The sequence below is a fragment of the Astatotilapia calliptera genome, chromosome 7 (genome assembly GCF_900246225.1).
Source record: "Astatotilapia calliptera chromosome 7, fAstCal1.2, whole genome shotgun sequence".
Taxonomy (NCBI): Eukaryota; Metazoa; Chordata; class Actinopteri; order Cichliformes; family Cichlidae; genus Astatotilapia; species Astatotilapia calliptera.
Genome location: NC_039308.1, coordinates 17,471,017 through 17,498,708, shown reverse-complemented (window position 1 = coordinate 17,498,708; position 27,692 = coordinate 17,471,017). Strand labels below are relative to the sequence as shown.

At 40.3% G+C, this 27,692-nt stretch overlaps 1 protein-coding gene across 4 annotated transcripts in view; it reads right to left on the bottom strand.

Annotated features, from left to right (window-relative positions):
* LOC113025579 (nascent polypeptide-associated complex subunit alpha, muscle-specific form) overlaps positions 1–27,692 on the bottom strand; it is a 38,174-nt gene that overhangs the window by 5,175 nt on the left and 5,307 nt on the right. The window contains exons 2-3 of one of the 4 annotated variants that reach the window (XM_026173482.1): positions 25,584–25,658; positions 19,271–19,520 (exon numbers count right to left, since the gene is read on the bottom strand). In XM_026173482.1, the coding sequence (XP_026029267.1) occupies positions 19,499–19,520; positions 25,584–25,658 (97 nt within the window). In that variant the 3' untranslated portion in view covers positions 19,271–19,498. The other 3 variants (XM_026173483.1, XM_026173480.1, XM_026173481.1) reach the window with 3 other exon arrangements.

The window sequence follows — 27,692 nt, the reverse complement described above, 5'->3', positions numbered from 1 at the left end:
CCGTGTAGAACGAAAGACCATCGTACCTATCATAAGTTTACCAGTCTCACAAATCGTCGTCATAAATACACATTCGTTAACAGTTTATTAATATAACCTTTGAGCTCAATGGTAATTAATTAGTAGTGGAAATAATTTCTGGTACCCATCACAGAAATGTAGCAGTGACAATAATACTGTATGCTGTAATCGTACTGGGCAATTAGTGATACAAAAAACCTGTTTTATCCTGTGAATAAAAGTATATGTTTTTGTCAATGTACCATAATAACAGAAGCGAAACGCAATATTCTGTCAGGACAATTCACTATTTATGCACAATAAACAAAGGAGCATAGCACGACAATTTCTGTTCAGCGCCAGACTTGCTTGTAACCTATATCACCAATTATGTTATGAAAATGACGTATTAACTACTAAAAAACACTGACCTTCGTGTAAATGCTTGGAGCAGACTAACCTGTGAGCTGGAGTGTTCTGGGACGTTATATTTGATCTTTGAATGGCTGCAATCCAGGCCATCCATCGCGTCTTTGTTACTTCGGAAACATGGCTCGAACAATTTCTCTTCAACGACATAATCCGATAACAACCGATCTCTTTACCCGTCGGCTTCCCGTGGCTGTCATGCGACCGGCTATTGCAGTTAATAATACAACAGCTTCTTGACATTTTTGTGTTTCTTTTTATCGCTGTGTGACTGATTTTAATTGAAAGCCTGCGTGCGCTAGTACCGCTTGCCACGAGTTCCCAGAATCCTTTGCGGTTCTACCCGTGAATGACGTCACATTTTCAATCTCTATATAATATGCATGTTAAATTTTATATTTGGGGTAAAATATCAAGTCTTTTCAAGTAAACCGGTTCAAGTCCAATTCAAGTCCCAAGTCATTGGTGTAAAAGTCCAAGTCAAGTCACAAGTCTTACAACATTTTTTCAAGTCAAGTCTAAAGTCATAAAATTAATGACTCGAGTCTGACTCGAGTCCAAGTCATGTGACTCGAGTCCACACCTCTGATATATGTATATATATATATGTATATATATATACATAGCAATACATAGCAATACATATATATATATATATATATATATATATATATATATATATATATATATATATATATATATGTATATATATGTGAGTGTGAGAGGTTACTTGTCTCTATGTCTTAGCCCTGCGACAGACTGATAACCTAGAGGTGTACCCAACCACTCAACTTTTGGCAGCTGGGATAGGCTCCTGCACTCATGGAGACCCTTAAACTGGATATGGAGTTAAGTCATTGTCTAAGGAGCATCTAAAGAAAGAAAAGCTTCTGAAGTTCTTTAAGTTTCCTTGAAGACTTTTCACCTCTCATCCAAGAAGCTTCTTCAGTTCCAAGAGCAATGAATGTAATGACATTTATTAGTGACTGAAACAACAGACATCCGAGTTTCTGTGTCAACATCAAAACCCGTCGAAAGTCTACTGAGATCACGTAAAAAATATGATATTTCACATTGTTAAAGTGTAAGTATGCCGTTCATTCCCACTGAGTGACCTTACTTTGCACATGCTGGTCCAATCCTAACAGATTTATTGTAGAAACTGCCTTTTATAATCATTCAGTTTGGGAGACAGTGACCTTGCCAAAGAGCACTACCACAGCGCATCTCTACAGGGGATTGAATCAGCATATTTGTAGTTACAGAATTCAAGGTTGTTTCCATCAACTACTTGAAAAATTGACAGCAAATTAAGTAGAATGATTGAAATGCTCTTAACAATTTTATTAACACTATCAGACTATCAGTCGGATGAAATTCCAGTTGGAAAAGAAGACGATGCTTGGCTGCGTGTTTGACACTTTCTGTAAATGAGTGTGTTACGGAGTCAGGTTGAATATGATTAAAAAAACTGACAAGGTAAAAATAATATTTTATAACCACAATTTTAAAAAAAAAATATAGGCATAGAGATTGGACACTACTTCATCTCTTTTTCATCCTTCCATCTATAAAACATTCATTCAAGTGCACCAGCAGGAGATCATCATTCCTTCTCTATCTCTCCTCTGTGGTTTTGCTGAGTAGTGGTGGAGAGACATTGGGCAGAAATATAGCAGCGTAAAGGCAATCAACTCGAAATATCTTTGCAATTTTCGCTCCTATGTCCTGAATATCCCTCAAGAAAAAAGAAAGAAAAAGCCCCGAACATTTCCTTACGACAGGGTTTGATGAACAGGCAGTCTCTGTGTGAGAGCCAAGTGTTGAGCCACCACACCCACAGATGCAAAACAAAAGACAAACGTATATGCACACACACATATACACTCTTACAAAACCTTGATACGCACAGATAATCTGTAATATTAGTACTCAGGAGAACAGGCTGCACCATGAGGTAATATTGTTCTGAGATGGCCTCATCATCTGCTTTGCTGTCACAGAGTGTCCCAAACTGTGGTCGTTTACTTTTAAAGGCGCCTCTTTTCCTTTTGGATTAACATTCAGATTGAACTGACTTGGTAATGGGATATAAACAGACAGAGTGTTAGGAGTGTCCAAGGCAGTTGTTTGAATCTAGCATTTCATTCTCCCTTAAGGTGGTAATTTATCCAGCCTGGTGTGATTTGTTGAGCACGTCTATTTTAGTAAACCATTAACTATGATGAGGGATCTTGAATTCAATCTTTCCCAGACACTGACCCATGTACTGCTGCTTGTATATGTATATACTTTTACAATATTGTGTTTGACCCATGTTTCTGGTGTAACTACACCACATGTCTGTTTTGGTTTTTCTCTTGAAGCAGAGAGTAACGTAATGCTTATAATTAATATAGGAACTAGAGGTGTATTAAATGGGAATATTCAGCACTGAGCAATACTGTACAAGTCATTCAAGATCTTCGAGTCAAATGAACGACAAGCACGAGTATCTAGGATCATCACTTAGAAATACTGCATAGAAAGTGCAACTGAATTTTTTCAAGGCTGTAATAAGTAAGTAAGCAAATAAGTAATAATAACAATATGATGATGAATGAATGAATATTCTTTATTGTCATTGTCACAGGTACAATGAAATTGAAAGATGTCTCTGGTCAGTGCAACATCACAAAAGATAAATACTTAAAAACTATAATTAAATACTTAAAAACTATAATGATAGGATATAAAAGATAGAAATACATATAAAATACAGTATTCTCATACCGTAGATACACCCAAGCAATCCAGGCCTAAGGCCCCATACAGACACTCAACATACGACCTAGTTGATATATCACTCAAACAATCAATCACTCAATCAATTTGTTAGCGCATCCAACAAAACATGTCTGAAAGCATTCCAACTTCATGGGCACAAATGACAACAGGGGCAATGAAAGTCATCTACTTTTAGTAGCATTGAGACATGATATTGCAATTGGGTAGAAACTGTGTTTGAGTCTGTTAGTCCTTGTGTATGTTGTTCTATACCGTTTACCTGAAGGCAGCAGTTCGAACATGGAGTGTCCAGGGTGTGAGGTGTCCTTTATGATGTTATGGGCTCTTTTGAGGCAGCGGGAACTGTGTAGGTCTTTCAGTTTGAGGAGAGGGCAGCCGATTGTCCTTTGGGCAGCGTTGATTACTCCCTGGAGTGCTTTCCTCTGAGCCACTGTGCAGCTAGCGTACCATATGCCTATGCAGTACGTTAGTATGCTTTCGATGGAGGCTCTGTAGAAAGACACCAGCAGTCTCTGTGTGATGTTGTTCTTCCTAAGCACTCTCAGAAAGTACAGTCTCTGTTGTGTCTTTTTCAGTAGCTCAGAGGTATTCACACTCCAGGATAGGTTTCCCTCTATGCTGACTCCCAAGAAGCGGAAGTCTGCCACCCTCTCCACACAGTCGTCGCTGATGATTAGTGGTTGGATTTCTGTCTTGTGTCTTCTGTAGTCAATTATGAGTTCTTTGGTCTTTTTCGTGTTTAGGAGAAGGTTGTTATCCTTGCACCATGAAGACAGCCGCTCCACCTCATCTCTGTAGGCAGACTCATCTCCCCCAGATATGAGCCCCACCACAGTAGTGTCATCTGCGAACTTTACAATGGCGTTGCTCTGGTGGGCGGGGGTGCAGTCGTGTGTATAAAGCGAGTAGAGCAGTGGACTAAGCACGCAGCCCTGTGGCGACCCAGTGCTTAGATTTAGGGCTGGAGATGTGTAACGTCCCACTCTCACTCTCTGTCTGCGGTCGGTGAGGAAGCTATTGATCCACTTACAGGTGCTGTGAGGAAGCCCTAGGTCTTTTAGCTTGGCGTCCAGTTTGTATGGAAGAATGGTGTTAAATGCCGAGCTATAATCCACAAAGAGCATACGCACATAGCTTCCTTGCCTCTCCAGATGTGTTAATGCTACATTGAGTGCTGTTGCTATGGCGTCCTCTGTCGATCGGTTTGCTCTGTAGGCAAACTGGTGTGGGTCAAGGCTGCTGGGTAGGGCTGCTGTAATGTGGTAACGCACAAGTTTCTCAAAGCACTTCATCACCACCGGGGTTAGTGCCACTGGTCTATAGTCATTTAGGCTAGAGATATGAGATTTCTTGGGCAAGGGTATTATGGTGGAGGTCTTGAGGCAGGGTGGGACGTTTGACTGTTCAAGGGATTGGTTAAAAATCCTGGTGAAAATATAGGCAAGCTGGTCTGCGCAGTCTCTCAGCACACGTCCTGGTACGCCAGGTTTTTTAGCGGATGATCTAATGTTACTGGCGATGGGGCCGATGTCAGTGCCAAACACTAGATCCTAAGTTTTACTACAACTGAGATGGATGAAATCTGAATACAACCAATTAGCAATGGCAGAGAAGCATTAATTGAAGTAGGAAAGGCTGTTTCTGTTGTTGGGCTAAACAGAAAAAGCATAACGGTGTATCATCTGCATAGAAATAGTAGGCATAGAAAGAACAGGTGATACCTTTAAATCTATTTAATAGATGGCCCAAAGGTAACACATATAAACAAAAAAGAATTAAGCTCTGATGAGGACAGCAGATGAGGATGAAGGATGTGTCCCACAAGTATGATGAAAACTATTTGAGACCAGTCAGTAGGAAGTCAATAGTGAAGTTTACTTAAATAGTACTTTACAATATAAAATAAGATACAACAAATACAAGTGTAAAAATATGCCTAACAAGCTCTGATCAGCTGACCTTTCAGACCTCATGGTTACATACAGATGTAGCAGCTCACCAGTATAGGTGGGCATCTGACCAGTGATCACCAGCGTTCTAGGACTATAGAAGCTTCCATGCTCAAATGTCGTCTTGGTACTGGATTTCTTCCACTAACATATGACTGTAAGTTAACTGTGTGGTTTTTATCCTTTCCAGGATAAACCATGCCTCTGGCCCCTTAACAGGCAGGATGATCTACAGCCCAGTTGTGAGCAAGGCTGTGGCGATAACTCATGTTTAAAAACAAAAGCTTGATTAGTTATCATCACAGATGCTCATCACCTCCACGTATTTGGATTTTGAGTCAAATTTGCCAGAACGAAAACAGACATAAACAAATACAACATAACAGCATTATTTCTATTGTTTTCAAATTCTCTAGAGATATTACAGTGGAGTATTTTGACCATGATCATCGTGATGTGAAAATCTGATATCGCAATCTCTGCACATGCAGACAGACAAACACATAAACACCTGCCAAAATACTGCAAACCATTTCTCACCACAGCAGGTGTCTCCGTGACCACATGACCCCCTCGCCCCCTTCCCCCAACCACCACAGAGAGAGAGAGAGAGAGGGAGAGAAGCAGGTTTGTAAGCTGAAAACAATACACAACTACATGAACACAGCTGGTGATAGCACCAGGACTCTACAGTCACGCTATCCACAACGAAAGGCCGCACTATCTTTTGAACAACAGAAAATTTGAGTCAAATGCTATGAACAGCTTGCTATAATGATAACAATTTGTGGATTGTTTTTAAATGCTATTGTTTCTGTGAAGGCCCTTGTATTTTGAGTTTAGAAAGCTATTATAGAAAAAAACAAAGTAAATAAAGTTTATTAATCTGAAGTCTTATTTTTGAAATAGCTTTTTTTTTGTAGGGGGCGTTCAAGAAACATTAGGTTTACAGTGGTCCCTCGCTATAATGCGGTTCACGTTAAGCAGCCTCGCTGTTTCGCGGCTTTTTTTTTTGGTGCAATTTTGCATGCTTTTTTTTTTTTTTTTTAAACAGCGCATTGTGTTCTGCATTGTGATTGGCTGTAAACCATTGTCAATCACCTCGTGCCGTGTCTCCTGTACACTACAGAATGCATTCAGCTTGTCAAATTTATCTAAGTCTTCGATCGATAGCCGTGTGACTCTGAAGTGCTGTACTGTATGTTTGTAAGTTTTCTCCAACAATACCCATTTATATGGGTATACCCAACACCCATTTCCCCGACAAATGTCGATGAAACATTTTGCACGGCTGCCTTTGGTTTTATTCTATAATACTGGACTTATTTCTCTATGAAGGTTTGAACTTTTAGAGTTTAAACCATAGAGAAAAGTGTGAAAATGTCCAAGCCTGTTGGAGAAAAGTTTATAAAGTGTGTAGTGAGGGGTTTTACAGCCATAAAACATCTATAATAATTGTAAAAAAAATAAAGTTGGCCACTTAGCGGATTTCACTTATCGCGGGTTATTTTTAGAACCTAACTCCCGCAATGAACGAGGGACCACTGTACTTACATTTTTATTCATCTTGATGGGGTTTTAATTGTACTGAAATACCTTTGTTGTAAGTATTAATGAAATTATGCACCATGATGCGCATTTGTCATTTTGATTTTACACATTAATTAAGCAACAGCCAAAAGACAGACATGAGGCAGGATTCACATGGACATATTCCCAGCAAACATGGGTGAAACCCCAACATCATGTCCTTCGTCAAAACTGGACACAAAACAATAAAAAAACGGAACTATAGATGGACAAGTGTTGGGAAAATACAAGTTGTGTCAGACTGTCTCTCATAAAGTGAGAAAAATAGATCAGATTATTGCAAAATAAAGGAAGTAATGCATTAGTACTTTTTAACAACAAATCTGGTTGCTGACTGCTTGTGAAGGCGACGTCTTGGCTAGCTAGGTGTGTGTTTGTTCCTATAGAACAAGCTGATTATTCACCGCAATGATCAACTTCTTTGACATTTTGATGCTGAACTACAAAGGCAACCACATCGCTCTCTTAGGATATTTGTATAACATTGATTTGGTGGTGCTTCAGCTGAATTACTGATCTTCTCTTGACTTGTTCACAATAAAGCCTCACTTAAGGCACATGCCGCGGCTAACTCCTCTCCCATCCCAGAATTTCTGCAACTTCCATTCACCTCCCACCGCTGGCCACCCTTCAAACTGCTCAGCCATCGCTGGATCTGCCCTGTTGGACTTCAATTTTATCCGACCTCTCCGGTGTGCTCGCCGCTTCTGACCTGGATTGGGACCTCTGGGACTCGCGCTCAACGCAGGCACCTAAGTACGCTGAGACGCGCCTCTGTCGAGGACAAGGAGACTAAGAGCGGGATGGCATTGTTAAACACAAGATCATTGGTGAATAAAACCTCCCTCCTCCCTTTGCTTGCTTTCTTACAGATACTGTAAGTAATCTAGGTGTTTGCCTGGATAGTTCACTTTAGCTGCATAAACAGGTTTCCTCAGTGGTTAAATCTGGCTTCTTCCAATTGCGCCAAATTTCAAAGGTCAAACACTTAATACCGTACAACGATCTCGAAAAACTGATACACGCCTTTGTGACCTCCAGATTAGATTATTGTAACTCGCTCTACCCTGGACTCCAGCTCGCTCACCTCCACCGATTACAGCTCGTTCAGAATGCTGCGGCTCGTCTCCTAACCGGAACTAGAAAGTTTGACTCTATTACTCCAGTGCTCTCTGACTTACATTGGCTGCCTATTAAATTTCGTATTGATTTTAAAGTTCTGCTGCTTACTTTCAAATGCCTAAATAACCTTGCCCCTGACTATCTCATCGGCCTCCTCAGTCTCTATACCCCCAGCCGTTCTTTACGATCATCTGGTCAGTTACTTCTGGCCCAGCCCAGGCACCGTCGTGCCTTTGCCTCTGTAGCACCAAACCTCTGGAATAGTCTTCCTGCTACCATTCGTGCCTCTGACTCTATTCAATCCTTTAAAGCACGCTTGAAAACGTACCTATTCAACCTGGCTTTTCCGACTCGCTAATTCTCACCGCTCATTAATTGCTTTATCGCTACTCATTTCTCTGGATAATCATGATTTCTCCCTATCTCTACACTACTTATGCTTTTGTTTGTTCTCTGTTTCCTCTATTTTACCTTGTTTTAACGACTTACTGTTCAGTGTAATCATTTACCGTTATTCCTCCCTGTGAAGCACTTTGGTGTACCCCCTGGTTTTAAACATGCTATATAAATAAAATTGTAATGTATTGTAGTGGTTATTAGTACTATCATTAGTATTATTGACCAGTTAGCCTACATTTGTAGACTAATTGCACTGTATTGTTCAAAACTGGCTGTGAGAAAAGCAGTACTATAGTTCCAAAAAGCTATCCTTACATTTATGCTTTATTTGTCTATAACTGGTACACACAATAATTTGAACCACGTATCTGCATTCACACCTTTCTCACAAGTGCAGCTAATTGAGTATGATGACATTAATATAAATTGAACATAGTACATATACAGACACTGGTTTGGTTTAGAGAGTGTCGCATTTCAATCCATAGCTCCTCTGAAGTCAGTCTCTGCATCTCAAGACATGTAATAGGGAAAATTTAAGAAATGTCTGGCATTTGAAAACAACATCTTCAAATAAGTATCTTGGGATGGAGCACTTTGAAACTAAATAAGAGCTTCAAATAATTAAGTAATGATCATGAGAAATTGTTTTACATCTAAAGATAATGAGACAATTAAGATGAGAGCTCAAGCATGACAAGCATGACTGCCAGGTTACAACCAAGTTTTGTTGTTGTCGTCAGATTCACTTTATTGACAGCTGGATGAAACATGTTTCCTCTGGAGGCCTGAACTGGGGTTGATCCCAGTGTAATCACAAAGCTATCCGAGGAGTTTTTGTATTGGACAGAAACACAGTGACACCAGTAAGTTACAGACCTTAATTTATCAAACTCAAAGAGGTCTGGAAGAAATCTAATTAAAAATCTGAAGATACAGCAGGCTTCACTAACAAGATAGCCGACTCGGGCAAGAACCAGCTGAGACGGATGCCTACAGCAGACTGAGACTGGCTCACTGAAAGGAGACTGTGTGACTGAACAAGAAATGAAAGACACTGGATACATGAATAATACCTCAGGGACACATCATCACAGATTTATGCTGTCCATGATAGGGTTTGACTCTATAATTATGCTAATCATAGGATGCTAAATGTCTAAACGCACGCCATCAGCACTGAGATCACTTTACAGCAAAAAACGTCTTTGCAAACGACAGAGCAATATGATGTATTGAAGCTATTTGTATTTGGATATGAATGTGACTTTTTTCAAGGTCGGCACATTTGGCTGCATAACTAAGTGCTGAAGTTCTTGGCAGCAATTCAGAATAAACAAAGGCAAACCTGTTGTTGATGTTTTAACCTTGTGCAACTTTAACATAATTCTCTATCCTCTCTATAGCTTTTCTTTCACAACTCAAATAATGAATACCCAATATTTACATTTTTATAGCAATTACCCACACAGATTTGACTAATGTGACCTTATTAGAGACCGCTGGCACTTTCAAAAGTGCTTTGTTTTTCAAAAATCAACACACAGCTAATCCCAGTGAGAAAAAAGGACCCATCTCACCTTGTTTGTATTTCGCTTCATGTGCATGAATAAGTAACATAAACTGTTTTTTATTAAAAAGATGAGATAAAGTGTAAACATCTAAAATGTTTAAGTTGTTGGGTTTTTTTTAAAATCCACTGCATCTGCATGGTGTTTTAAATAAAGAGCAAGTCAGGTTAAGATTGATTGGTCAGGAAGCATAAGCTAGGGATGAAGAAATGAAAGCAGCTGCTGCCCAGGAGCTTACAGAGTTAGCCTCTATCAGCTTAAGACTTGACCCGCTACTGTAGTCTAAGTCTTAGTGCTTTGTTTACTCTGTAGAGTTCATTGTACCATGGGATGATGGTGTACAAAGTGTATAAATGAGACAAAGCTTTACATACACTAAACCATCAGCCAAGAGTGAGGCTGGCTGTCCTTTGCATTCATGGTCTGCTCTGTGGGAAAAGAGCTGCTTGCTGTGAATTCACATTCATTACTGAATTACTTTGGGAGGTCACTGTGCATGCATGCTGCTATCACCTAACTGCCTCTGTCATGAGCTGTTTTGAGCAACTCGATTATTAAATGTAGCATAACAGATGAGGTGAACTGTAAACCAACACAGCCACCTTACAGGCAAAATGAAATGACACCAGAATTTGCTCTTTATAGAAAATGAAATTAAGTTACGCTAACTGATCCATCGTGCCTATAGATGTTATAACGTAGCCATCGCTATGTTACCCAATGGTTTGTGAAGGCCTGTTTTGAAAGTTTGAGATGAGTGTTTTCAACAACAACACTGGTGTTTTGAAACCAATTAATTATTGGCTAACAAAATTGAATTAATGTTTTATTCACTATGATGTGAAACTGATTGACCAAACTCATCAGGAAGGTCTTTACAGAGGTCAGGGCAGAAGATGTTTCCCCAGAGACAGCTGTCGTGCTCTGATAACTTTTACACATCCAGCTGATATATTCTTCAGAAACTCTTTGTTTACTCACTGAAAAACGAGTATTTGTAGCTGTGAATGCTCCTTACCATTTTCTAAAGACAAGAACAATGTCTGGTTCTGCTAAATCCACTACATATGTTGACCAGCTATAGTTGCCAAGCAAATTACATTTAAAATTACACTTTCCTATAGCTTCTATGGGCTAAGTCACTCATTTTTGGTCACACCGAGTTAGAATTAGGTCTATTTTATAAATCTTGGTCATGCCATGCTTCGTTGTATGTATCCGCACATTCATTGACTAATTACTTGTCTGTGACAATCAAACCCACCCCCATTTGTCTCATCTCAGTTCGTGAGATTACAAAGCTGCACTTCAGAAACCAATGAGTGATGTCACAGCAGCTATATCCATCTTTTATACTTTCTATTCTTCCATGGAAGTTGTGCTAGCAGCCCATTCAATTCATTTTAGTTCTGAGCAGGTATAATTATACTAAGCAATTTTCCTGAAAAGTCATGTTTACAAATGACCGTGATAACAACAGAGAGACAAAAATAATAAACGTATAAGACAGAAAACAAAAGTAATAAGTCATATAAGATGAGGGTAATTGTGGAGGGTTAGTTAAGTAATCTTATTGTTATAAGAGCAAGCAAGTCAAGCACTGCTTGCCCACTGAACTCTAAAAACACACAAAGTGAAAATAATCTCTTTCCTTTCATTTCACCCAGTGTCTTGTCCCAGTTTGCATCTGTCCTTTAAATTACTGGCATCTTATGGCTGCAGTTGGCTGTTGTCTTTAGAAGTTAGCTTGACTTTGAGTTATTGGAATCTATAGTTTCTGTCATTTTCATGGGCGTAACTCTGTCCCATTAACACAGACTTGTGTTTTGTGAGCTGAGAGACAAACGGCATTGCCTGTCATGCATATTGTGAATAAACCTCTGTTCTCTGTTCGTTTAATACACACAGACAGTTGACCAGCATATTAAACAAGCTACTTCTGGCTCTGCTTCTTTCACTGCTCTGAGATTAGTTATGATCTGTGTGTTATTATACACATGTGAAGATATGTGTGGAATGATAGTAAGCAAAAGTGAAGTAACCAAGCAAATTACTCTGTGATTGAGCATCTTAACAAGCAAGATTTGTCACGCTGATCACCTTGACCACAATGTGTGACGTAGCTGACTGTTATTAGTAGACTGTTATCATTAGATTCAAATGATGGAGAAAGGACACAGAGTTTGATAAAAAGTTGAACAGGTGCAGGGTTCATACATGTATGAGATATTACTCTATTCACCGAAAGTACCAAGTTTAACTGGCTGTTTTGCTACTGTGTCAACATACCAGTTACACTGCCACATTAAGTTTTCATTTATATTTTTAACCACGTGTAGATATTGACAGTCAGCAATGTCACATACACTATATGGACAAAAGCATTGGACCACATCTCTTAATCTTTGAACTCAGGTGTTTTCAGTCCCACTACCAAAATTATGCACCTAGCCATGCAGCTTCTTATGGCTAGGTGCTTGAGCAGTGTAAAAGTCACCATATGCCACTGAATATAAGGAAAGAAAGAATGAGTACAGCACTTTTCAAGTGTATTATACCTTAGAAGCTGGGAGAAACAAAAAAGCCATGAATTCCATCACAGACATCAGAATAAATGGATACTGGGAGTGGGGGGGGGCTTTAATGGTAAATCTTTCACATGTCTGCACTTTGCCTATACAGCTGAGCAGGAAAGTTGGATGGTGGATGTCATTTCAATTCAGCCGAGCTGTAATTCTGAGTATAAGCACAGCTTCAGTGTGTAATAGTGGTTAAACACAAAGCAATGTAGATTTGTGTTGATATGAGCTGAGTGCTGGTATTGAGAAAATTGGACCAAAATTTACTGCTCAGCCTCTCTGAGCTGTTGTGGGCCAAATTTAGTGCAGCATATGTGATGAGGCGTGCTTACCCAGTCTGTCCTAACACTCAAGCCAGGATTTTTCTTCAGCACCCGCCTACAATCAATACTTATCCAGAACTCAGCAAGGTTGCACATAAAAGAACTGCAAAGTTCTCTCGTTGCTCCAAAGGTTTGTCCATAATTTACTTAGACATTACCACAACCCAGCAACTGTACAGTAAGTCAGCTGAGGGGTAATTCAAAGGCATAACGTGATAGCTGGTTGCACACAGTGCCAGTTTGTCTTCAGCACCGCTGAGGTATTGAGTGATAGCTGCTGGAGCGGAAGGCTCTGATGGATGAATGGTGATTGAGGAGATCTGAAAGATAGAGGTGTGATGGCATGGTGGCAGCTTGCCACTTGTAAAAAAAAACAACCAACTAGCAGTTAAGATCAATCCATCTTTATATCTGTCATAGCCATTCATAAACATATACTATTTTAGTAGCTTGCTCTGCATAAAGGGGTGTGGTTTTGTTGCATCAACATTTCAAGGTAATGAAAGATTGCGGCTAAGATGAGCTGAAAGATTTGTGCACAGCTGCAGCTAATATGGATTATTAGCAATGATTACTTCCCTTTTAGACAAAGAGGATTTTTATTTCGGAAAAAACAGAAATCTCAGCCATGTTTGACGTGCATAATCCATTTGTTTTATGTCTTTTAAAAGATAAAAAAGTATCAGATATTAGATTTGATGAGTATTGTAAAGCATTCCTGTTGTAAATACACTGAATTAGTCCATTCATGATGAAGTCTGTGAAAAAGGTAGGATCCTTTTTTTTTTCAGAAACAGACTAAACCCAACCAAAAACTCAGGGTGTGTGTTTTATGACCAATACGGTTATTTTAAGGTTGGATGCAATTCTGATAGATTGTGTCATTTAAGGTCAGGGTTATGATATACTGAAACAGGAAAATGAAGGGTTCATTGTTCATCAACATTGCAGCAGTGTGTTTCACAAATTAAACAACAATAGAAAGTGTGAAACCACTTAATACCACACTACTGCTGGGATGCTATTCTGCTACATGGCTGCAGACAGTGCTGTAAATATTAAAGGTTGAGCACAAGTTAATGAAAGCTAATATCCCGATATAAGACATCTATCGTCCCGATAACGATATAAATCACAAAAATTTAATATTTTCTGTAAATTCTGTGAGTCTCGGGCAGCTCGACTGGCATGAAGTGTTTCCAGCTGGGTGCCGTGTACCTGGAGTCCAGTGTTTTAACTGATGCATGAAACGATACATTTTTAGACATAAGTTTTAACGGCCACCGTTTTCTTTGTGAGTATTTATTACACAGCGTGCTGCGGGGAAAAGCCTGTTCTAACGTTTGAGTCTAAGGTTTATATTTAGGACCTGACGGCTCTTTTTTGCTTCATCCATCCATCCATTCGCTTCCGCTTATCCTTTTCAGGGTCGCTGGAGCCTATCCCAGCTGTCATGGGGCGAGAGGCGGGATACACCCTGGACAGGTCGCCAGTCTGTTGCAGGGCCAACACACGGGACAGACAACCATTCACACCTAGTGGCAATATGGATTATCCAATCAACCTATCCCCACAAGCTGAATGTCTTTGGACGGTGGGAGGAAGCCGGAGTACCCGGAGGGAACCCACACAAACACGGGGAGAACATGCAAACTCCACACAGAAAGACCCCGGCCTGATGGTGGAATTGAACTCAGGACCTTCTTGCTGTGCCGCAACAGTGCTAACCACCGTGCCACCGTGCTGATCCTCTTTTTTTGCTTCTCATCCGTAAATACTCTGCATACTCTTTCACGTGATTCGGTTTATTTTGAAAAGTCTCAACAGGATCTTGAGCTTTATTGTGAAAGGTTTATGTGGAAAATAAACAAGCGGACACGGGATGGTTTTACCGTCCTTGTTGCTAATGACAACGCATAAAAACAGGCGCTTGTCCATCCGTAGTGTGGTTATATTAAATATAAGAGAAAGAGAGAACTTTAAGAAATTAATATAGCCACTACAGTGACCAATATTGCCGCAAACGGTTTATTTTGCGACACCACGAAACAAACGATAGCGTAAAATGAAACGATAGACATTTTTATATCGTCTTCCGATATATATCATTATATCGAACAGCCCTAACATCAATACCAACATATCTGTCCTTAACCAAGATTGGCTGTTGATATATGTATGTATAAACACCTTTACACATACATCTAAGCTGCTCTTATGATTTATACTGACCCATGACCAGAGATGGGCAGTAACGCGTTAGTAATCCGATTACTTTTTTCAAGTAACGAGTAAAGTAAGGGATTACTATTGCAGAAAAGGTAATTTGATTACTGTTACTTTCCCGTAAGCACCTGCGTTACTGCATGACTAAAACCGGGCTTTTTTTGCAAGAGTATCTCATGACAATGACATAAGCAAGTGCAACGTTTGTGGCAACAGCTGTGTGCAGATCAACAATGGATAATATATCGAGTGCGGGAGAGCATATGATCGTGCAGCGTTTAAAGAGTGGAAGTACTTTGGGTTTGATTCTGTAAAAAGTGACAAAATCATTAGCGTCCGCTGCTCACTGCGTAGGAAGAAAACTTCTTTTTACAGCAAAAAAAACCCCCCTAAACTTCCAAACAAGCACCAACAGTACGCTGCCACTGGAATGTGAAATTCACAGAGAAACTCCCAGATCCTTCCACTGACCGCTGCGACACACCTGCACCAGGGCAAACCTCCGCCTGCCTGCTATACAGGTGAAAATAGAGAAACAGGACTGCTGAGTCTTTGATTTTATTTATTTTCTGCTGTGTTTTACTTGCATCTATTTGGAAGAGTGAGTGTAAACACAAATACTGTAACTATTTTATTTTATGTGCTGGAATGTGCAGAAAATAGGTTTAAATGTTAAACAAATTTCTTCCAGTCAGAGAATGGTGCATACAATTTAATGTTTGCTTGATGCTTAACGTTAAAAGATTAAAACTAATAAAACTAGTTTCAAAAAGTGACTTTTTTATTTGATTACATTTTATATGATGGATTATGCAGAAAAAATAGAATTGGCTAAAAGATCTATTGCTTTATTACCTATTCAGGTTGTAAATATTTTTTTTAAAGTAACTAAGTAAGTAATTACTTTTGAAAATAAGTAATCAGTAAAGTAACAGGATTACTTTTTTGGGGAAGTAATCTGTAATTAGTTACTGATTACTTTTTTCAAGTAACTTGACCAACACTGCCCATGACTCACACTAACAAAAGTAAAGGTAACTACTGCGAGTAAAGGAAGAAGTGAGATGATTTAGGTATTGAGCCACAAAGGGCTCATGGAGACGGTTGAGGCAGATGGCTGGGTAAGCCAACACCGGATTTTATCATGGAACATAATGTTTTGTTTCCTGCTCCAAATACAAGATTTTTTTATACTGTTACTGTTATATAACTTTAGCATGTTTAACTTTGCAACCATGATGCTCAAGGTCATTTATTTATAAGAAAACCTTCACTTCTTTCTAAATCCAGTCTTCACTAGATAGTGAAGATTTGTGAAAAGCAACCTTAATGGGCATTCAGGTTGGAAGGCTTCAACCCCAACAACGTGTTTAATAGACACGCTGGTCCACTGTGTCCCTTTCAGGCTTTTCCTCTCCAAAATGTGAAGTTGCAGAAGTTGCTTTAAGTTGCAGTAAGCTGCATTAATAGCAGAAGGACATTTTTTATTTCAAGTCAATCGATTCTAACGATGAAGGACCCTGGAATATACTTAATAATTTTTTTGCTCACTACCAACTTTGTGGCTTTAAATATATTATCTCCCTCTGCTGGTAATGCAGGGAGATTACCAGCAAGAGATTTACCCTGCTCGTATTGCACCAATTGCATGCACTAATGCAACTTCTGCATGCGTATCCATTTCATGTTTTAGAGAGGCAAAGTGTGAAATGGACCAGCGTGTCTATTACATGTTTTGCCGTGATACTGGGCTGAAGGATTGTTGCACTAACAGAATTGGCTGGTAGAATATGCCAGTTGATTTTACATGAAGTAAGGCTGATCAAAATGGTGAAGCTGTAGTGTTACTTTAATAAAAAATGGCTCTATAGCATTGTTTTTCATCTTGTCTTCCAGAGTTTAGTTTAGGAGACGTATAAACATATTTGTCTGTAATGAGAATGGAGATCACGATCTACTGATGTTTAATTTCTATCATGCCCCAGAGTTTATGTTGGAAGTGAAACACCAACCAAAGGGATATTCATACAAATTGCCAACTCAAAAACAACACTATAATGGGCCTATAAAACATTATACACTGACTTATTATCCTCAATCAAGCAGACAGTTACCACTTATATCACCCAAAATAAAGTGGTCCCCACGAATACTATTAGAGCAATGGAAAAAAGAATTCCAGAGTTGGCGTTTAGCATTTAATATCGCATCTATTGATCATCTCTGATAATGACAGAGGTACAGTGCCAAAGCAGGGAGAAGATTGAGAGTGGGTGCTAGTGGATGAGCTTTAGGGATCTAATTTAGCTGTGGGTGAGATTCTAGCCTGATTATTATTTATATGACACATCATCCACATTAGGCAGAGCTTCCCTGTTCCACATGCCACTCTTGATCTTCCTCTCTCCTCCCTGTTTCAAAGACATGGCACAATGGTGATGGGCACCATCTGGCACTCACTGTTGGCACAAGTTCGGTATGTGATTAGCAGCATGAACAAGGGTTTTCGCTCTCCTGTTTTTCTTGGTGTGTCTCTCACCCTTCTGTTTCACACCCAGGTTTATATTTGTTATTTCCACACACAAACAAACTCACGAGTGGATGGATACACATTTGTAAGGACATAAAACAATTTTATGGTTTCACATCTCCTCTGAATGGTCTGGGACAAACATGTTTTCAATGTATGCACTATGAACACGTCACATACCACGGTGCATTTTCTGACCTAGCTGTAGTGCTGTCAGCAGTTCAAGATAAAAAAAAAATAAGTATGTAGAGCCAATAATGCTCTTCATGTCTATTTTCTTGTTTTCTCACTGTGAAAATCTCGTGCTCCAGCTGGCTGAACATTTCGACTGTGTAGATTCATATGAATGAGATTGATGCCTACAGTGTGTTTTCTCCCTCTCCCCCGCGAGATGCCTGTTGATCCATGGCTCAGCCCTGAAGTAAAGATGGATTACTGCAGAAGAACTGCCTGCCTTGCCCTTTACACATTTCACACACACCACTTCTCCATTATCAGGCTCATCCACGGGGGGAAGACGTGCACATGTGCACACACATGCCCCAACATCAACACAGGTCTTAAAGCTCTGATGGGGTTGTTAGCAAAAGGTCACTGTCAAGACTCTGACAAATCTTTCTTTAGAGAGACAAAAACGTGTCATATCCAGTTACATTCGCAATATACCAGGTATCAGCTTTTTGTTGTCTTTCTATCACTTTCCATTTACATGTCTCTCTCGGTTTCTCTCTCTAGTTTTTTCCCTCCATTTGCTTAGGTTGTACAGTAAAGAATTCATGCTTGTATGTTTGGATCAATTTCCCATGGAGTGCTCACACTCTGGATGTAGAAGACATCCATAAAAGCAAATCCAAGCTCAGTTATGGGCAGTTTAGATCGGGATACACCTGGATACTGGATGTTGACAGCTTTAGCCTCAGGATTCAGTTAAAATTGTTTTGACTGGTAACTAAATTATTTTTGAATATATCATGTCTAAGAGCTATTCTGTTTATTTTTGCTCTTGCAACAAAATGTTTGAATGCGGCGAACCTCCTCTTCTCCGTCTTACATATTAGTCAAGCTGGTTAGTGAGAGAAAATTGATCCTCCTACTTTACTTGCTATTGTTTCCATACAACACAGATATGGTAACAGACCGATGAAAGTAGAGTCAGCTACAGTTTGTCTAGCATAAAAGTCTCACATCAGTTTCTCAAGTTAACCACAATGTTCATGTGTAAATAATCAGAATAAAAAGCTGCTGGCCTTCTGGCTCGCCCAACTCCAGCCTTTTTTTAAAAGGACATGGACATTTCCATAAAACTGGCAAATACTACAGATTCCAGAGGAATTGTATTAAAGCAGAGTTAAGCATGTTTCCAGAGACAATAGCCAACTGTGGCCACAAGATGGCAGTAATTTAAAAGATGGTGAAAAACACGCAATGACAGAAACAGAAACTTTATTTAGTGTGATGGAAGTGAAACATATAGGATCAAAGGATGTCACTGACTCACATATGATGGGATATAAAATATATTCGAGGGTGAGCTGTGCAAGTGGAACTAGTGCCCAGGGGTGACAAGCAAATTGCTAGATAAGTGGATGGACCTTAATTACATCTGCCTGCTGTTTGGTGATGAATAAGCAGGTGTTCATTGGGTCGTAGAGCTTTTTTTCTGAAAAAAAAGGGGGGGTGCGTTGCAGTTGTTGACAATGCTTTGACATCACACCAGAATGTTAAAAAAAAATTGTGGACCATAAAATAAAATAAACAGTAAAAAAGAAAAAACAAGCAGAAACCTGCCACTAGACTTTACAGTTTTTTACATTTAGGACCATAGGCATGTTAGCATCAGCAGAGGAAGCTCAGTCTCAGTGGAGGGTTCTTTACACCGTCTTTGAGGTCACAAATCACAGCACTAGTACTACATTGCTCCCGAAACTGTCACTGCTGCTGCACAGATGATGTCACAGGACTGGAGGAACCCCTCAAAATAAGGACCATTCACTTAAATGATTGCAGACTTGGCCCTGCAATGTAGAAGCAAATCAGATTAATGGTGGAACAGATGGAGTTTGCTTGATTTGTGAGACTGACGCTGTATGTGACAGTCAAGTCTGGACGACGTCTGCTCACTCTCTTTTACACAAACACACTCAGGTCCCTCTGTCACTAAATTATACTTTGTATGGTTTATGTTTCATAAAAGTAGGTTTTGTGTTTCATCTTCCTCCCCGCTTTGCTCCATTGCTTCTTCAAGTACAGATGCACTCTTTTCCTCCTCCTCCTCCTCTTTCTTCCTCTCTGTATTTTTCCCCCCTGAGAATTCATTTTCTATTCTATTCAGTCAGGTCTTCTCACTCCCTGTTATGATAATGGAAGAGAATCGTCAATGTTTAATGAAAGCCTTGAGGCTACATACAGGTTCAGACATATCCTTGTGTACGTGAACATAAGAAGTTCATCTATAATTAGTTCACACATCACTGTGTTTCAAGGGGAGCTCTGTTAAATATGTGCACATCGGGGTGCAGACTTTTTTGGGACGAGTGTCTACTGATTTGCATACTGCATGTATAGTGCAATTGTTGATTTGCCTCAGTAAACTGTGCATAGAAACATGTTGGGGTCATGGTTCATTTATCTATTGAAGGGAATCCAGTGCTGTAAGTAGCAATTGTTCCCACTAAACACCTCTCTGATGTTCCTCTCATCCTTCTTTCCTGCTGCTGCTATACCCAATCCAGAGTTGCCAGTTTGCACCACTTCACCTCATCCCCATTTAGGTGTGAAATGTATTTATATTCAAGGCGGGGAGAACGGAGAAGTGGGGGCAGAGCAGAGGAAGTGACACAAGCAATCTGTGGGAAAAGGCGCCTCTTTCTGATGCCTGTAAAATAGCATATTCGTCTGGATAAAAGCAGGACAATGAGAAGCTGTCTTGTAGCTATGGGCCACAGTTAGGAACATGTGGAGAATATTTGAATTGGACTGCTATGCCCTTCTGGGCCAGATGAGAAGGTGATTCAAAGGTGGTGGAAAGAAACGTGAGACCGAGCTGTGAAGTGGCACTCTGGCGATAGGGAAGGAGACAGAAGCATATTACAGAGGCCAAGAGTAGTATGAATGAGGGCTCTATGCAACACAGCCCACAACTCTTAACACTCACTTGAGTTCCTGAAAAGACACTATGAATTTTCTTACTAGGTTCTTCACTTTAGTGTGCTTCTCTTTATTCCCTTGTTCAGCCTTTCACAGCTTGACAGAATCACAAAAAAAGCCACATGCTGTTTAAAAAACAAACAAAAAAAAAACAAACAATCAATTTGTTCTCTCAATCAATTAATTCTGTCTGAAACTCAGCTTGCATTGTGCTGCATGTTTAATCATGCAAGGCATGCAGAGCTGCTCCATCACAGAAATCCACTGGACAAGCGTCTCTGGCAATCATCCTCCACCCATATCGAGCCAACAAAGAGATGACTCCAAGTCTCCCCCGGCACTATTATTACTTTTTAAAATCTTTTAAAGCCGTTGTGATGAATTCTTGATGTGGATTAATATTTCACTGCACACAAGAGTTAGACATTTGCGCAGGGGAAAAAGTAAGAGAAGAAGGGATGGGACACTTGCCAAATTTTTTTTTTAAAAAAAGGAGAAATTGAGATGCATCGAGAGTCATCCGCAATTCATCTCCCACGCCCAGTCTCCAGACTCTCTTATTCTCAGCCGACTCTCTCTGGGGTCTATCACAATCGAGGGACAGCGTGCGAATATCTGTCGTGCAATGTTGTGCCAGTGGAGCTGTGCGTCAGGAAGCGCTGATTCACGGTCGGTGTGTGGTGGGATTGGGGAGCGAAGAACTCTTACTGTAGGCACTGTCACAAAATGTTCATCTCAAATCATCCCGATGGATCAGTCTACGGCCCGATTCTTACGAGACACGCAAAAGAAATCCTCTGTCACCACCGTGCCTGGGCATGCATATGCATATCACTGATGTGAACAGGCACTCATTGACAATTGTTTAAAGAGTCTGACTAAATGAGAGCAATGGAGAGAAAACAATATGAGCGTGGAACAAGGCCACACACAAGATTGGCAACAAACACGAGTGATATCTCCGTGGATAAAAGTCAGCGAAAAGGAAAACAAGAAAGGCAGAAATGCTTCCTCAGCACTCCTTTTTCCCCTCAATTATCTGCTGTTCACTGAAGGCGACGAAGGTTTTGTTTTAAAGAAAGGAAAAAAAGAGCAAACTTTAGTAGACTCATAGTTCAGATGAAAACATATCGTCCACGGAGTCATTAATCCGTCTCAGAGTCGCGGCCCATCAAGCTCCTCCAGCGAAACGCGTGATCGAGCAATAGACAGAGCAGTTGCAGAGATAAAGCAGCAGAGTACAGATCTGATTAGGCTGCTGTCTCCGTACACTCCACGGGGATTAAGCACAACAGCTCCTTGTTAGACCTCCCTACTTCATTTCATACAGCACATTCGCCATTAGCAAAAAGAATAACAGGGAGAGAAGGGGGTGGGGATCACAAACGCATTCACTAATTAACACTCCTGCATGGCCACACAATCGAATTCACATTTTAATATGCAGTTAATGTGCCAGTGGTGCTGGATAAATAACATCAGATACATCATGCATTATTCGTCCTGTAAAATGAGACCTTAAAAAAAAGGCAGAACAAATGAAGTGTTTGTTTATGAACCGTGTTTGGGTACAAAATGCTCAGAATGTTTCTCTCTGTAGCCACTAGAATCTACATTTACATGCTTAAAGTGTCATTAGCATTTTGATATAAGCTCTGCCGATGTCCTGAGAAACTAGAGAACAAAGCCCTGTGCGCAAACACACAAAGGCATGCTTAAATACACATGTATCATAACAACTTTGTGCTTAACATATTCATGATGTTGTTAGGTGTTTATGTTTTTTTTAAAGAGATGCTTATCATATCCAGCTTGGTGCCTGCATTAAAGTGAGGGTTAGATTTTGTCCTTTTTTACCTCCAAGTTTTACAATCCCACTCTTACACATATCATTATGTAACATAACTTTTTCCTAGACAATAAGTTGGATGTTTTTTTCTTTTCTTTGTTATTTCTGATTGATTACGCCTCAAACTGCCCTTTGGTAACCAGTAATTAAATTTAAAAATGTCATTGTCCTGGTCACAAAAGCAAAGTCTGAAAAGAATAATATGGATTTTCTCGACCTTTGAGGCAATCAGGAGAAAAAACACTTACTACACAGGATCAAAAGCGTAGTGTAATTGCTGTGTTTGAAAACTGCAGACTCTCTACTAGAATGTATCGTTGCATTAACTCTTTCCACCTGCAAGCTGTAAGCCAAACACTGATGATTATTGTTAATTGGATTTCAGGATCACTCAGGACAAATACTGAACTGAACTGTGTCTTTCAACTCAATTTTGCTCAGCAACACCAGGTATAAGATTTAACTCAAAATCTTTCCTTAAAATTGCAATGGAAGAAAAATCAGATTAAATGTAGATGAAATCTAACACAAAAACATACTATGGTTTCAGCTTGTGTCCATACCAGAAACAGCTGTGTGGCACAGCCAAAAAAAGCACTTTGAGTGCAGTGAATCAAAAATGCAGAAAAGTCCTCTTTTCTGCCGCTGCCCTGCCAGTGCTGGCACCAGCTCTGCCTCTGTGCCTTTTAATAATCTGGTCGCATTTTAGCAGGTTTGAAACCTGAACATTACACTGCATTATGCAGTGGAGGCTGGGGGTCATTACTAGAGGAAGAAAATCATCAGGAGAAAAATCTGCATTTGTGTAGTTTCTTGCCTTAGACCCTCACAGAGCCACTGAGGTCAGTAGTTTGAACTTTGGACCCAAACGACCAAACCATCCATCCATCCATCCATCCATCGCAAACAACCTCTGCTGGCTCCTTTTCGATGTGGCAAGCATGCAGCCACTTTTATCAAAGGCTAAGCACCAGCACCACATGCCTGAGGAACATGTACGAGCTGCCGGCCAACTAACCAAAACAACGGTTTGATTGTAGCGGTATTGACCTGCGAGCTTATCGCGACCCTTTTTATACAAGTACCTATCTGATCCGTGAAAATAAATACTCTTTATTTCGCTTTGAAATGAATCTCGGTCACATCACTCGGCTAAAATTTGTTGCGGCTGACTTGTCAATGACAAATAGTCTTGCACAAAAATTCTGAAATGGAATTCATTTTTCTGAATAAACTCCCATCTCAGCTTTTCAACTAGATTGGCAGAGTGCGGCGTGCTGAGCTGGGCTTTTCTTCGAAGACTAAGATTCCAAGAAGCTTCTTAATTGATGAAATCTGCCTTGTCAGATTTCAGGGCTTTTCCATCACTCACTTTTTCAGGCTACGCTTTATCTTCACCTTCTTCTGTACTGCTGCCAACTTCTCTTTTTCTAAACTCGGCTCTACTTGAGTCGCAGAGAAAAGAGAATCCACCCCCCCCTTTCAAAGCAGGAAAATCCTCTTGTCACACATGGAAAGAAGCATGTCGACTCGGCGGCAGATTGACTGATAAGTCCTCATCTGACCATAAAACCGAGGCTTGCGATGTCATCGGCAGGTCGCAGTATTAAGTCAAATATTTCAGAACTGCTACCCGAGAGAAAAAAAACTGCGAAGAACATCCCAGAGTGATAACTTTTGAATCTCTCTTCTTTTTTTTACTTTAACATTAGGAAGTGTCACTGCTTCAGACATTCCTGAGGAGTAATGTGGCAATATTTCAAGATGAACCCCTATTTAGCTTCCAACTCAATCACTTTTCTTATAGGCCTCTTCTCCCTCTTTTCATCTTTCATTTTAAATCTCTCTTTTCTCTTAGATCTCTCTGTTTTTTATTTTCTTTTTTGCTTTCTTGTCCTCAACTGTCGCCCCCACTGTCTTTTCCATGTGTTTTGACAGAGGGGCTCTCCACACACACAGTATAAATAAATTACTGAACACAATCAGATTAGGATAATAGTTTGATTGAATCATTTATGTGGTTTACAGTAACTAAGCTTCAGTTATAATGCCATTTGCTTGATAATGGAGTTAAGGTCGAGGATACGTCGCAGCTACAGGAAACACCTTATTAATAAAATAATAAGCAAAATAATAAATAACAAACGAGCGAGTGGGCACGGAATCGAATCACTGGAAGTAATCAGTCTGAGGTGAATGTATGTCACTTTTCGCCGCTCCAGACCACAATTAAAAAGACTGATGATGAATTTTGTCTCCTTAATTGAGTTATTCGTTCGCAGATTTATGAAATAATTTCTTAGCCCCCATCCGAGGTGTTTAAATGAAAGTTTTAATAATCAGAGTACTGCTTTAATCCTGCCATAATCAAATTACATCCACGCATGCAAGCACTCTTGTCACCCCTCCTATTCTATCATGGGTTTCATTTCTCCTCTTGTCTCCTCTCTGAAGGACCCCCTCCCCTCCCCCACAGTTTTTGACATGTACAAGCAGGAGACACGGATTTCAATTTTGTCACAATCCCCACTTTTCTGTTCTTTTTTCACCCTCTCACAAAGTGTGAAATCCTGTTTGTTAATTGACTGATTTTAATTCAAATCTCAGAGCAGAATGATTCTGGAGTCACTCTATGTGTGTGTGAGTGCCTGTGTGTGTCTAAAAGAGAGATGACGAGAGTTGAAAAATGAGAGGAGCAAAAAGGGGAGAGGGAGGGGGAAAAAGTGGTTTGAACACAGGTGCATGACTTAAGTCTGTGTTTCTTGTTTAGCCTATTAATTTAGAGGAGGAGCAGGAGAATGATTGCGATTAATGCAGCTCTTATAAATGCGTTCAGTGATCAAAACTGGCAGCGGTGTTTATGCAACGAGTGGCCATATTCAGAGTGCTTCATATCCGTCCGTGCTGTCACACAGAGCAGAATGGCAATCCTACCAAGCCATAAAACTGAACTTCTGATGTGACTCAAAGTGACAGCGTGATGCACATAACTGTGCACCGACACAAGCTCTGTGCTCTCGGTGCTCACGTGTGATGCAAGCAATAAACAGTCAGATTTCCAAATACGTATACATCCACGTACCTGTAGATGATGCACGCGCAGTCCCTGCAGGTCCCACAGTTCTCGATGTCCTGTCCGGTTCTGTAGGAATGTCTTCTGTTGAGAAGCGCAGAGATGACATATCAGGGGAACAAAATAAAAGAGGAATGGTTTTGTGTTTGTGTGAGCCCACAAAGACATATTGAGGTTATCATTTTCCCTCGCTGAGTCGAATTTTTGGCACACGAAGTCCTGAATATAAACCAATCTCCTCCCTGAAATCACCCCTGATCATTTTTTAATGAACGATACCCCTTCCAACGGGCTCGGTCGGTTACGTAAACCATGAGTCACTATATCACTCCAGGCATAAAATAATGCTTATGAGGTAGAAGTCAAGTCTGCGTGCACAAGGCCGGGGACTGAATTTAAATACTGGAACATGCAAGATGTGTCACTTTATGAGACAGTAGGCTGTTCAGTCACATGTTCAGATGTCTTCAAAGGGCTGGCATTAGTGTTAACACTGTGATTTGGATTACGCTGCTCAGACATCAGTCAAGTCTTTCCATGGATTCACAGACACGCATCCCTTCCTGTGTATCCATGATTTTTCTTTCGCGTCCCCCCCGCAAACATGTACTATTTTGGAATGATAAGGCAGAAGAAATTACTAAGCTGCTTACAATGTAGGAAGCAGATTAATTAAAGACTTGATGAGAATGGCTTTACACTAAAGAGGCATGGAGCATCTGAAACCACTTGATGACAATCTCTCCCGCCTGCTGCATACATGCATGAGGAACAAGGCTTCGCGAAATAGGTGCGCCCAAACTCCCATAAGCCTCCCCGTGGTCTGACATGAGATCAGTTCCTCAGCATATTGAGAGCTGACACTTGCCTGACTGACATGAGACGTCGTAAAAATAACTACAGATGCTCCCCTGCTTTCTGCTGCTGCTCAATCTGGTGTTGCGTTTTCCTCTTTCTGTCGCTCAACCTGCCGTTTTAGCTTTTGCCTTTTTCACTCTGACCAAATTTATATTGTGTTCTGTCCACAGAGCTTTGTATTGACACTGTGTGCAGTAGGGGGATTGGCTATAAATAGAGGAGCTTCATCACAGCAAGGCTTAGGCGCAACAACCATCTATCTGTAATATTCAGAGCACACGATGCTGGAAAGTTATTACTGCTGGGCTGTGGATATTCCCTTTTTGGTGAAGAATAATCTGTCTACAACAACCCACTTGTCTGCTCCGTTCCATGAGAGAAGAGATAGTCTATTAGTGCAAAGCGCTGTTATGTCTGGCTTTGATATCTATCCATCTTTCTAAATTTAATAAAGGCTGAGCGATTGACTGTTAAAAATTAACAGATGGCTTCTCACACTGTGCTTGGAACTGTGCTGCAAGGCTCTGGTAGCCTTGGGTTTACAGTTCCATTAGCCCAAGGGTTGCAGTCATTTCATATTTACAGCTTCAGTTGTGGGATAGCTCCTCTTTTAGCCCAGGGCTTTCACACTACTTTTAAAACCAAACAAGCCCTTTTGAGGCTCTTGATTTAACCCCAGGCAGCAGCACCTTTCACACTACTGGTAACACTACCTTTGGAAACCACCTTGGGCACGTGGTGCCAAAGAACAATGGTGTGATCCGGGGCCATCTTCACTAGTGTGTGAAATTTCTAGAATTAAATTCCAGACTGTGTGATTTTTTTAAAAAGGCCAACAGCCTTTTTTAATAGCAAGCTCAGGAAATGAGCTCTACTTGCGGAACAGTCCAGCAAACTATTAAAATGTGCTGACCCTGCTGTCATGTAAGATTTGCGCATGTATGTGTATTGCATATTTTTAGAGTTTGGGCTCAACAAGCTTCGGTTGTTCCCAGTTGCTTTGGCTCAATTCTTCAATAACAGTCCAAACTGTCACACACAATATCTGAAAACCTTCAGCTTTAAATGTATGCACATCAAAGAGAGTATTTCTCTTTGTTATCGTCTGTTATTTAGCATTTGCTAATATCTTTTAGGACATTTAAGCAAATAGCTAACAACCTTGGCATGTCTTTGTAATTAAAAGCAGACTTTTTTGTGTTTGGTGGTGGTCAGAAGGCCCGGTGGCGCCAGTGTTCGGCAGCCTCGCCTCTGTCAGTG